Genomic DNA, 12,534 nt, shown 5'->3' with positions numbered 1-12,534 from the left:
TATACTGACTTATTACACAATTGAATGGGAAATATTAAGCCACTTTCATATCAACATAGATACATATTCGAGTCCTATGCAGTGCTTGATATCCCAGCGCGAATGGGATTCGTCATAGTCTATGCACGTCCTTCTCAGTACTGTTGGTTTATCCTTGCATGGAGTATATTTTCCTGCCCGTGCGTGCCGTGTTCGATAGATATACTACATTTGGCAATACACCACCTTAGTTCCAGCCCTGCCACGCTATATCCTTAGTTTACACGATCATGCACTGCAATATAGCTGTTTCGTCCAGGACCTCGATTCGCACATTTGGACAATAGTCGCATGTGTTCCTCACTGCTGTCTCTGTTCTGCTGCGCTCTTGTCCATGTTTTGGCTTTTCTCTCAGACGTACTGTACTTGCGAAGGTTAATGGGATCGTCCAAGAATGGGTGAAGGAAGCTAGTCGCCAGCAGGTATGGTTGCCTTTTGAAGTTTAGCATTGCAAGGCCACCGTCGCATACAACCACCTAGAATAGGTCCTGCTATGTACAATAACATCTAAGAGCTTCTTCACGGTAATCGCACTTTATGTGCTTTCACAATCTCTCCTTAGAAGTTTAAGTGTGCAACGTTAGTACAAATTAAACACAGTATAGCGTGCTAAACAAGCCGTATGAAACACAGTAGAGGGTGCTAAACAACCCTTATTAAGCACAGTATAGCTGGATAAACAAGCCGTGTATAGCGTTCTAAACAAGCCGTATTAAACAGTATAGCTTGATAAACAAGCCGTTTTAAACACAGTATAGCGTTCTAAATAAGCCGTATAAAACACAGTATAGCTTGATAAACAAGCCTATATGACACAGTATAGCTGACTAATATCTGTATATTGCGTATCATTCAATTGTTATATCTAGAACAAGCCGGCTGCAATGCTTGACTCGTACGGAGGCAACATCTACACATTCGGATCGTATAGGCTTGGCGTCCATGGACGAGGTTTGTAGTTGATCTCTGTCATATTCGTGTTTTGTACGAATTGTGCCGTCGTGTTACGACAAAGGTATAAAGTCGCTTCCGTTGTAATTTTTAACCAAGTTACACGCTGTTTTATTTGGCTTGCTAGGTGGTTCCTCATGCATGTAACTCACCTGCTTGCTCGAAGCTAATGAGTTATCATATAGCCTAGCGGGATTGTGCCTCAGCAATGATCATCGTGTCGATTGATCAATTGTCAAATCATTTTGAAAGCCGCTTTCCAATAGTACAATAGTTTTACATAAACGGAGAGCGATCACGAGAGGAACTATAGATGGCACAAATTCTCCTCATTTCGGTGCGCGCAGCATTGCGTTTATACCTTTTGCAGAGCATTGCCAAACGAGTATATACTTCTGGTACCACTCGTAGCACCACTTGCTTACGATCATTGTACGACTTAACTTTTGTGCAGGGGCTGATATCGATACGCTGTGTGTGGTTCCGAATCACATCCGGCGAGACCCGGATTTCTTTGGCACGCTGGTGGACATGCTGGCGAAACGTCCCGAGGTCACCCAATTAACGGTGTGTACTGAACGCGTATCCGTTGACTGATGCGCATTTTTTTATGTGGTCGTGTTTGCAATTAGTTCCTGTGGTTGCTTCATACCGAGGCCATACCTAACCGCCAACTGACCGTTGCCATTCTGTACTGCCTGTCCTTTCTACAGCCAGTGATAGAGGCTTTTGTGCCAGAAATCCAGATGGTCTTCGAAGGGATCCATGTAAGTATAGCTATGCGTTCTGCGTATGGTGGTTTGCTTTGCATGCATTTACTTGGCTTTGAACTTCATATCGTAGTTTGGCACATCCAACTGAAGCTCTGTATTCGACTGTTGCTTGATGCAGACGGATTTGGCGATGGCAGCCCTGAATATGTCAGCCATCCCCGCCACCTTGGATCTATCAGATAACAAACTACTTAGAGATCTCGACCCGGAATCTATAAGGAGTATAAACGGTAATGTAAATGGTTTGATATGTATGGCACATACGTCATGTGTGGTGTTGAAGCGCTGATCAAGAATTGACACGCATGCCCACCGACAATCGTTCTTCGAGGCAGCATTGGGTTCGCTGGTGCCATTGCCAGACACTACAAAGTGACGTTCTCTGGCGTGTCTAACGTTTCGTTTGTATCTACATCATCCAAATTTACGCGCAATGCGGTTGGGAATTCGGATTGGTTTAAGTCGCAAACCCCACGCGAAGGCCACTGCCCCTCGCGTGACAGTATAATTTCGGCAGAGGGGTTGGTCTACAATTTAACTAGCAAGCGATACCTCTCTGAAGTTGTTTTATCCAATTTCAGACATGGGATAATATGTCACAACAATTGAGGCCTTAATTCTTTACGATGTTAATCGCATCACGGGCCTACAATTTTCATCATTGCAGGTCGGCGAGTCACAGATCGAATATTAACACTGGTACCCGACGTGAAGGTGTTCCGCCTAGCCTTATACGCAATCAAATTATGGGCGAAACGTATGTGGCCTCCGCACGCGGGTTTAAACCATGTCAGGATCGTGCTTCTTGACCATGTTGTTGTTGCTGGCCTTGATTATGCGGTGTTATGTACTTTCCGTATCCACACATCTGAAGTACTATCTTCGTTGCTCATTATAGGGCGAGGTATATACAATAATGCGATGGGATTCCTCGGAGGTGTCTCGTGGGCTATGCTGGTGGCACGTGTTTGTCAGTTCTATCCGAAAGGCTGCGTGGCCACCATCGTCCTGAAATTTATGATGGTCATGTCCAACTGGTAAGTGCATAGAAGTGCACGTGTCTGGCCTTGTCTTGCTATACCGTTTTGTAATAAGCTCGTTTACTGATGCAGTTGTGGTCGTGTACAGCCGATATGGCATTGCTGTACTCTTTGACATATTGAATTACTTTCACTGGTTGATTGTATGCAACTATCAGACCCCGCCCATCTCGTCCTTCTCCACATCCAAGATGTATTACGATAAGATGGCACGTAAAAGATACAATATAAGATAAGATGCAATAAGATATATGACAAGATAAGATTACATTTATCATATATTATACAATAAGATGTCATGTAAAATACATTACAAGATAAGATGGCATGTAAAATACATTTTACGATAAGATGACATTTTCTCACGTGCGCTTTCAGGAAGTGGCCTACACCTGTCCTGCTGTTGAATGTGGAGACAGAGAACTTCGGGTCTTTCACCGTTTGGGATCCAAGGGTATGCGATGTGCAGTACTCAGTGTTGGTATACTTTATGTTGTTGGCTATTAAGCAGACACTAGAGATTAAGTTGGTCCTCTCAGACGCCTGTTGATATCACGTGTAGAGGATGGCGCGTTAACAGCAAATGGAATGTTTGTCTATCACTGTTCTTGCCCCTCCGGTCTACACTTTATTGTATTACTTTCTACGGTTTTTCTCCCCAATCTCTGTCCACTGACAACCCACACCCTTGTCGAATCGGGTTTTCTGTGTACTGGCAACTACTTACTCTGTAATGTATGCCCTACGTTTTCTATCGAGTGTAGGAGAACAAGGGCACCTCAGAAACACAACATCTCTTAAGTTAACTGCTTTACAACAGTAGCACAAGGTTCACCTCATTCCTCTCACATACTCTACCACACGCTACCTTCCACCCCTCACTCAGTTCAACCCGGGTGACCGCCGCGCCCTGATGCCGATCATCACGCCCGCCTTCCCCAGTCAAAACTCAACCCATAACGTTTCGGCCTCGACGCTGAAGGTCATGCGAAACGAGTTTGATCGGTAAGATGTGTATGTCTCGCTGCCGTTGGATGCATACCTTGTACTTAGAACAATGGCGTCGGATTTGATTCTGTGAGCTTCGATAGTGCATCTCAGCCTGTGTGTCTTTCTGTGTCCTTGCTGACAATGATAGGGTCAGCAGTTTGGAGCTGTCTGGCATTCGGGATCATGTTTAACACAAAACAGCTTCTGATGCCATTTTTTAACTCATGGCCTATCGGATGTTGGCACCTGTCTCGCCTTATTCTTCTCATTCAGGGGATGTGTCATTGCTATGCAAATAGACGAGGGCAAAGCCACGTGGTCGGATCTATTCGACAAGAGCGACTTCTTCTCTAGGCATAGGCACTTCCTTCAAATCGATGCCATTTCGCCTACCGAGGATAAGTTTCACAAATGGTAAGCGAAGTTTATGTGTTAAAAGATTCAGAACACTCGACGGTCTTATAATTTTGTGGGGCTTGTTATTAATGCAGCATTTGATTAAATGAGGTTTTTGTCATCGCAGGACCTGATCACCGGTCTCCCTTACTCTCATCGCCTGTTGTCCGCGCAGCTTAACATCAGAAGCAAATGAGGAGAAAGAATCTCCACGATGTGCTCGAGTGCACAACGAAACACAGCTGCTTTTAGAAATGCCATTTCACACTTTAAGAGTAGTGCTTAATCTTATAACATACAATCATCGTGCACTCGTATTTCAGCAGTTGTAGACTAGACACAGCTACTTTTAGTTATCACATTCCACGCTTTAAATTACTGCCCGTGTTTATACAATACAATCATCGTACACCATGTTTCAGCAGTTGTAGACCAGACACAGCTACTTTCAGATATCACATTCCACGCTTCCAATTATTGCCCATGTTTATACCATACAATCATCATACACCATGTTTCAGCAGTTGTGGACCAGACAGCTACTTTTAGTTAATCACATTCCACGCTTTAAATTACTGCCCATGTTTATACAATACAATCATCGTACATCATGTTTCCGCAGTTGTAGCTAAGTAGTTTTGTACACGACTTCTTAGGATTGGACTAGTGGAGGGTCGAGGAATGAGGTACCTTGTGATGGGTCTAGAGAGGATATTGGGAGTCGAGATCGCCTGTCCATGGCCCAAGGGATACGAGGTGTGAGATAAGAGGCCGCCGATGGGCTTTTTACGTAGAATTTGTTTTGATACGTAATCCCTTCTATATTTTTATTATTAGATGGAATAACGTGTGTAGAGCTATTCAGAGTTGGTCTGGGCCATCTTTTTAACTTATACTTTCTTATTTTGGTTGCTGCAGCGCGACTTCCCAAAACTGTCCGCAATGGCCGAAAAGGGGACCGCGACAGCTGAGGTTGCTGAAGCGAGTCAGGCGGATATCGCTGAATTAGAGAAGCCTGAAAAAGGTATATTGTCCAATCACTGAAATATTCAAACACACACATATATCCGCGTATACATGGGTTCTGTTTTCGTCAAACTTCTATGGAAGGACGGCATGTTTTGAGAATGAATCTATTTGCAGCGACACATGAGCGCGAAGGTTATAGTCAAATGTGCACTTGGGACCATTTTGTCGATCATATTAATGTACGCTAATCTGTTCTCTGTCCGCCGCCTCATACAGAAAAGTACTGTAACAGCTACTTCATTGGCATTGAGCTTGACTCGACGGCGAAGGGACCCTTTGACTTCTACTCCGTAGTGCACAATGTGCAGGAGCGCCTGGCACAGCAGCAAGGCGAAGACCCCGATGGGAAACTGGAGTTTACGCATGTGAAGAGGTATATAGCTGTTGGTGATCGTTACCATGTCGCGATAGAGTGTTGTACAAGCATACCTTTTATTCTACTGAGAAGTTGATTCCCCCCCCCTGCTTTTTCTGTGTTCGCGCCACTCGATAGTAACATGACGTAAATGCCGAGTTTTAGCCCTGACTATCAGAACGGGTTCATTTGCTCGGATAGTGAATGCGTTTGCCACTGAACAATGCATGTTTCTGTCAGCAAAAGAGAGACCGTTTGCAGTTTATCATTATTTACCCTTTGCGCGATCAATTGCGTATAGATCGAATCTTCCGGAATGGTTGTTTGAGATGGGCGAAAGCAGGCCGATCAAGAAGCCCAAGAGGAAAGTGGATCAGGCAGAGGTGTGTTGTTGTATGATACGTGGATACCTGTTGCAATCTTGTGCTCGATTTAGCTTCTAGGAGTGCCTGCACATTTACAGGTGCGATACTCGATCACTCACCTGAGATTTCTAATGTGGCATCGAACTACGCAGAGGATGAAAAAGAAAAGGAAGGTCGCCGCTGCAAACGCCGGCACAATCAAACCGGCCGAGAATGGGGCCGTGTCCAGTGGGGTGGTGTCAGGTATGGACAACGAGTTTTAAGTGGAATGTTCAGCTAGGACGGGTGTGAATTTGGGGCTTTCGGGATGTCTTTCGTCGGGAGGCACTTGAGGGTGCGAATCATGAAGCTGAATGGATGTAAACCGTGAGCTGACTTGCCATCAACTTCACCACATCTGTTGTGTATGCAAAGTCAACAATCATTAGCCAATATACTTGTTGCCACTATTCTATAGCTGATTAACCAGTACTTGGATCGTACTTGACGGAATGCATGTCTGACAACCGCTCGTTTCGTGATGTGTAGATACGCCATCGATAGCTGCGGACCAGCCAAGCAGCGCGGCAGAAGGAGTCGCAGAGGCAGCGACAGCGGAAGGCACCGACGATGTGAAAGGGGTGGCTAAAGGAGAGGATAAGAGAACGGAGAAACAAGACGAACTAGAAGGGTATGTTTGCTGCCATTTACTTGAAAGTGCTCATTTACATCGATTGAATAGATCAGGGAAAAGTTGATCTTGACAAGGATATCATTGTGCATAATTCCTCGTAGGCATGAGGATGAAGAGCCCATTTCGCCGGCTGGGCCTCCGATACAAACGACGCGCAAGTAAGTACTTGTCTCATTGTCTCAGAAGGCTGTGTCAAGCAGATGTCGAGCATTCTGTCTCGTTGTAGTATTAAATAAATATTACTACACCCTTGTGATAAATTCAATGAACATTTTCATCGGATATTTAAACAGGGTAGAACAGGAGAAGAACGAGCTGACATACAAAGATTCCCAAATCAAACTGCCACAAACGACTAGCGTACCAAAGAAGAGCGAAATCAAGCTCAGGTACCGGCCTCCTAATTATATCTATGTACACGTTTGTTTGTGGGGTGGTCTGTGTTTTTCATTTCATCTCTTTACAAACACTGAGCGGCATGTAGTGCCCAGCTTTGTTTGCCTGTGAACCACTGAATCATATTCTCGACCTTTCTCGCCTGCAGGCTGAATTGAGCGACTGGCGTCACTCGCAGTGGGTGCGGCCACAGAGATGCGCAGCACATAACACATCGGTCATACAGCTACCACGGCACGTGTATGGAAGAGGAGGCCAAGCGAATCTCTCAACACCCATATTGCCGGATTTCAATATGCTTCATCACATACACTACAAACACGTATTTGAAATGTTTGGCTAATGTTCATGCCAGCCGGTGTGGGCGTTAGTCTGTGGTGTTGTGGCGCGCACAGCCACGAGGTGCTCTATACAAAGAAATGATCTGCAGCTAGAACCGGTTGTAGTCCGTCTATGGCTCACAATCTAGGCATTGGCATGGGAAACAAGTCACCTCACACACTTGTGGTCGATCCTTGGGGCTCTCACATAGAAACTATCTAGCTATCAGACGTATAGTTCTAGGCTTAAGCTTATAATGACGACACCTGGGATTGCATCTTCTCTGACCCCCATCGCCGTCTTCCTGTGCCAATATCAACAACCATCCGATGTATTGTACCCATGCCTTCAGTGGCAACGCAAACATCTAATAGACTAACAGGACTAACAGGGGGGTGAGTATCGCTGACGCAATTGCATATCAACTGCCAAATTGCGATGGAAAGAATCAATAAAGACTCGTCAGCCGCTGGGGAAATCGATACATTGCTCACGAAAAGTGGACTCTAACTATCGCACCATCAGATATTGCTTAAATCGAGAGAAATTGCTAAATTTTAAAAATAGTTTACTCTTCATGAAATTCGGGATTAGTAACTAATAGATAACGAGAGCGTTCTTTCCGAAGGGCGCGGCTGACCCTCGACATTTAGACTAAGAACCTTGAATGATCGAAACCTCAGCAGGAATACCGACAATTAAAACAAAACTAGCAGCTAGCACTATCCTATACACTGTCGCTATTCTTTTCAACCAGCTCAGCTCGACACTCGAGTTGGATCCAATTCTGCACTGCAATCATATCATTATCAGACAAGATCAATTGCACGCTTACAATTCAGCCTCGTCTTTCTTGACTAGACCCTTCTCCATAGATCCCACCAGTTTCCCGTCCAACATCTCCTTCTCCATACTGATATCAGGCACGGCGTACCAGCAGTCCTTCTCCACCTGCAGCTCGTTGGTGCCGCGTCTCAGTTTGAAGAAACCCAACTCGCCCCAGAAGGTACCCCAACTGTTGCGAATCTTCCAGAATGGCACACCGTCCTCCTCTCCCCATCCAACAACTTCAATGTCGTGGTCGACATCGGTGACGTTGTTCACGTCGATGAACACTCCACCGCGGTAGCCTGCGAGTATATGCGCGTGCACAGCGAGGTTAGAGAGCGCTCAACGAAGGAGTATGTTTGGCTTGTTAACCAACATCAATAAATAGCACATTGGTATCTATCTAGTTGGGACTATAGCCCAGATACAGTATGTTTCCCGGGAGACTCACTTACCGTAGTCTAGAGCCTTGCCAGTAGCGATGCTGCATACAATGGGGCCTCTGTTGTAGATCTCAGCCTTCATGGCATCTTCGCCTTCTGGCACAGGGCCGAAGGACTTGACACTGATATTAAAAAGAGAGAAAATAAAGTATGAGATATGGTTGCCGCTACCCTATGGTCATCGTAATTCGATTGGGTAAATGTCGAAGTCAACGTCTATATTGGCAGGCTCAATAGTGCAGAAAATAGCCAACCTCAAATCTGTTTCAAATAATCCAAGAACCTACGCCAAACAACATAGCAAAGAGCCCCCCCCCCACCACCACACTCTTAACGAACAAGAAGTAGTCTGAATCGATAATAGCTTACCCGTAGGTCAATGGGTTCTCAATTGCATAGCACTCGGGCTTGTGGCCAGTCATGCAATTGACGCAACGTCCCTCAGCAGGGCACTCGGAGATACCCTCTTTCTTTAGGTGCATAAAATCGGTGTCGTCAGCCTTATAGACGAAGCAGCCCTCATCAGGAAGCTGCAGATTAATAGTTGTGCATTGAAGTTGTTAATCGCTGAATATATAGGGAAAGCCTATAATGGGTGCAAAAAACCCCCGAAGCCAGAAAATAAACTCGCAAATAACTCAAAATGCCAGTAAACCCGCATGCATTCGTGGTGGTACCAAATACTACAGAGCTCAGATATATTTCTACAAAGAATTGGATCGTCACCACTCCTAAAATATTGTCATCATACTTACATTGTACTTCTGCATGTAGCCGAATACATCGGAAGGCTCGCCACCCTTGCATCCGTTAGAGAGATTGGCGAGAGGTGCGCACTGGAGAAGGACTTGTCTGGCTAGCATGACATCAATGCCATCACCACCGTGCATGATCTTGATACGGTCCTGAACAACACTCAGCGAACTGTGCAGCCAGCAGGAGCCACAGTATTTCTGTTGATTGACGAAAAGTAAGGGAACAACGTGTTACCAGGCGGGATATCTTTGATAGATATATATATATATTTATATATATATATCGCAGTATATCTGGGTATTGCAAGAATGTCGGTAGCCTACAAAATATTTCACACGGTATCCTGTACAGATTCGCAGTAGGTCTCTTACTTGAAAATTGTCGATATAAAAGCATCTCTATGAGTCTGAGCGGAAAAAAAGACGGGGAAACTCAGCAACTTTTTATAATTGACTTGAAAAACGTCAGTAACGAGTAAATTCAGGACAAGGTAGAGTGAGGACAAGTGTTGAGCCTATGGACTAATGACTGTTAGCTACTCGCAGAGTATCAGACCAGACAATGAACACTACAGTTTTCAGCGTAGCCAATCCAAAATAATACACCCTCACACTATACATACGGGAATGTGCTGGTTCCAGCTTGGGGCCAGGTAGGAATTGCCATCCACATCATTCCAGTCCCAAGAGTCGGGAATGCTGTTGGCACGCATATCGTTGGAGCCAATGGGTTCGTAGTTGTACGACATAGCCACCTACACATGACGAATAGGCAAACGATAAATATTTACGAGATCAGTTGAGTGAGTTGGGCACAAAGGGCCAATAACAAGAGCTTCCAACAGTCAGAGTAGCACATAATATATATATATATATATATATATATATATATATATATATATAATATATTATATATATATATATATATACTATATATATATTTATAACCATGAAAACATGAACAGATGTTGCGAATGAAGCGAAAGTATGGACTAGCTACACAGACGAAACATGCATAGCTACGTGCCCTTGCAAACGTAATTATTATTAGATGTATGCAGTACATGCAGTACATGCGCAAGTACGAAATGTACCAGCAAATATACATGTGTTTCACTTTGAAGCTATGCATGTGCACACCTCCGTTCCTTGTTTCAGAAGCTGGCGACCATCTTACCTTCTCCTCGAATGTCTTGGCTGCGGGTCTAGGGTTGTCCCCGTAGCCTCCAGCCTCGCACTCCATGGCGAAGACAGCCAAAGCAGCAAATACAAGTGCACCCTTCATCGTGTTAGTCAATATCGAATGTGGTTGGTTGTATGCGATGTGTGATTGTTATATATTCGCACTATGCAACACACTCACACACACTCTCCCTACACTGGCTAGTAGTAGAGAGTATTGTGCTACTCTACGCAGGACGCAGAGTCGCAGACTTCGAGTACTCACACGGTATCATGACTCATGATTACGAGAATTGAAAGTTGAAACCATCGCGCCATCTGCTCTTGACTCAAGAAGTTACGCTATGCATACCAAATTAGGGAATTATAATATGAGAACGTTATGATTAGTTGAATGCTTCATCTGCGAATCATAAATAGTATAATAAGACTTTTGTGTGACTAATCTTTATTCCTATTTGTAATAAAAAACTAAAACCAAACCTTATTCGATAAGCATTTCTTTTGGCTGGTTCACTGTGGTGCACGATTTGCTCCACGCCTGAGCGCACATCATAACCCGCCAAAACATTCAGCACAGCACAGCACAACAATAAATAAATAAATGTGCGACACTGGTGAAAATCACAGCCCTGTATGTAAACAGTAGTGTTTATTTAACAACCTAGGTGTTAATCTGTATACGTACCTGATATATATTGCTTGATCCGAGGTGCTGGTAGGGTTGGCGAACAAGTAGTCTGACACAATGAGTGGGGCTATATACGGCGGTGAAGAAACGGGCGCGGTTGTGTTTGAAGTAGGGGCATACGAGACCAAAGCCGGCATTGCCGGGGAGGATCTTCCATCGTGCATGTTCTCTTCTAGTTCAGGGTATTTACCCGCTGCTGCAGTAGATGGCATGGATACAGATGTAGCTGACGATGCAAAACCGACTAAGAAAAGGAGTCCGTACTATATTGGACACCAAAATAATGTATACCGCGAAGATATGACGATCAAATGCCCCGTTGAAGACGGTGTGATCGTCGACTGGGACCTTTACGAAGCCCATCTGCACTACGCCATGTCAGAGCTGAGCTGCAATCCCGAGGAGCATCCCATACTTGTAGGGGACGAGGCCTGGAGCTCACGCGAACAACGAGAAAAGCTCACAGAGATAATGTTCGAGACCTATAAGACCCCTGCGTACTTCCTGGGCAAGAAGCCCGTACTGAGTGCGTTTGCGAACGGTAAATCGAATGCACTGGTATTTGACATGGGACTGTCGGGGGGCAGTGTGGTTCCAGTCTATGAGGGCTATGCCATACAGAAGGCAATCACGCGGACAAACTTGTCGGCGAGTCTGTTGCTAAACGTGTACCAGAGTTATCTCGAATCACAAAACATCACGGTGGTACCGAAGTTCATGATATCTAAGAGGGTAAGTGTCGATGGGCCCTTGAAACTCGTTTCTGCGTATTGTATTTGAATGGCATTTGCACTTGTTCGACTTGCAGTACTATAGATATTGTACAGTCTTGTACACGTGTGTACTTGACTTGGGTTTGTCAAAATTTTCTTTGTTGTTACCTTGGTTTTACTGATCTGTATCGACGCTCAATTGTTAATATGTACCCTGAGGTGGCTGTCACCTATAGGAGAGATATCCACACCTATGGGCTATCACAAGTGTGGAAATACTCACACACCAGTCATTATAGTCACGCGCACATGAACAGGCATACAACAACATACACCATCATACCAATTCGCAGATGTGCATACAAGATCGCGTATATACACATAATCGTCCTTGCTATTGTGCGTAATCATACATGGGTGCTTGTACGAATAACTTCATAAAAGCATATGTATATGCTCATGCAGAATATACATATATATATATATATATGTATGTATGTATATATGTATGTATGTATGTATATATATACGTATATCTACACGTACACAAAAACATACACACACACACCCACATTATATATATATCACATATAC

At 44.4% G+C, this 12,534-nt stretch overlaps 3 protein-coding genes across 3 annotated transcripts; 2 read left to right on the top strand and 1 right to left on the bottom strand.

Annotated features, from left to right (window-relative positions):
• Positions 1 to 389: 389 nt before the first annotated feature.
• SARC_07901 (hypothetical protein) lies at positions 390 to 7,890 on the top strand. Its single transcript, XM_014298134.1, has 19 exons — positions 390 to 461; positions 909 to 990; positions 1,445 to 1,557; positions 1,704 to 1,757; positions 1,882 to 1,993; positions 2,431 to 2,520; positions 2,662 to 2,800; positions 3,182 to 3,257; positions 3,690 to 3,808; positions 4,067 to 4,207; positions 4,846 to 4,945; positions 5,108 to 5,213; positions 5,435 to 5,591; positions 5,875 to 5,956; positions 6,091 to 6,181; positions 6,467 to 6,608; positions 6,713 to 6,769; positions 6,905 to 7,000; positions 7,156 to 7,890. The coding sequence occupies exons 2-19, from the start codon at positions 924 to 926 to the stop codon at positions 7,163 to 7,165; spliced, it is 1,752 nt and encodes a 583-aa protein (XP_014153609.1). The 5' UTR covers positions 390 to 461; positions 909 to 923; the 3' UTR covers positions 7,166 to 7,890.
• Positions 7,876 to 10,700, bottom strand: SARC_07900 (hypothetical protein). Its single transcript, XM_014298133.1, has 6 exons — positions 10,532 to 10,700; positions 9,978 to 10,109; positions 9,355 to 9,552; positions 8,969 to 9,129; positions 8,612 to 8,721; positions 7,876 to 8,458 (listed from the first exon to the last, which is right to left on the bottom strand). Exons 1-6 carry the CDS (start codon positions 10,637 to 10,639, stop codon positions 8,160 to 8,162), a joined length of 1,008 nt encoding a protein of 335 aa, XP_014153608.1. The 5' UTR covers positions 10,640 to 10,700; the 3' UTR covers positions 7,876 to 8,159.
• Positions 10,701 to 11,179: 479 nt separating this feature from the next.
• SARC_07899 (hypothetical protein) lies at positions 11,180 to 11,960 on the top strand (the record flags this gene model as incomplete). The annotated part of the gene is made up of 1 exon (XM_014298132.1): positions 11,180 to 11,960. A coding segment is annotated over exon 1 (676 nt), but the record flags the coding sequence as incomplete, so codon positions are not given.
• Positions 11,961 to 12,534: the final 574 nt, after the last annotated feature.

Source organism: Sphaeroforma arctica (genome assembly GCF_001186125.1).
Source record: "Sphaeroforma arctica JP610 unplaced genomic scaffold supercont1.662, whole genome shotgun sequence".
Lineage (NCBI taxonomy): Eukaryota > Ichthyosporea > Ichthyophonida > Sphaeroforma > Sphaeroforma arctica.
This window is presented reverse-complemented; position numbering and strand designations above follow the sequence as displayed.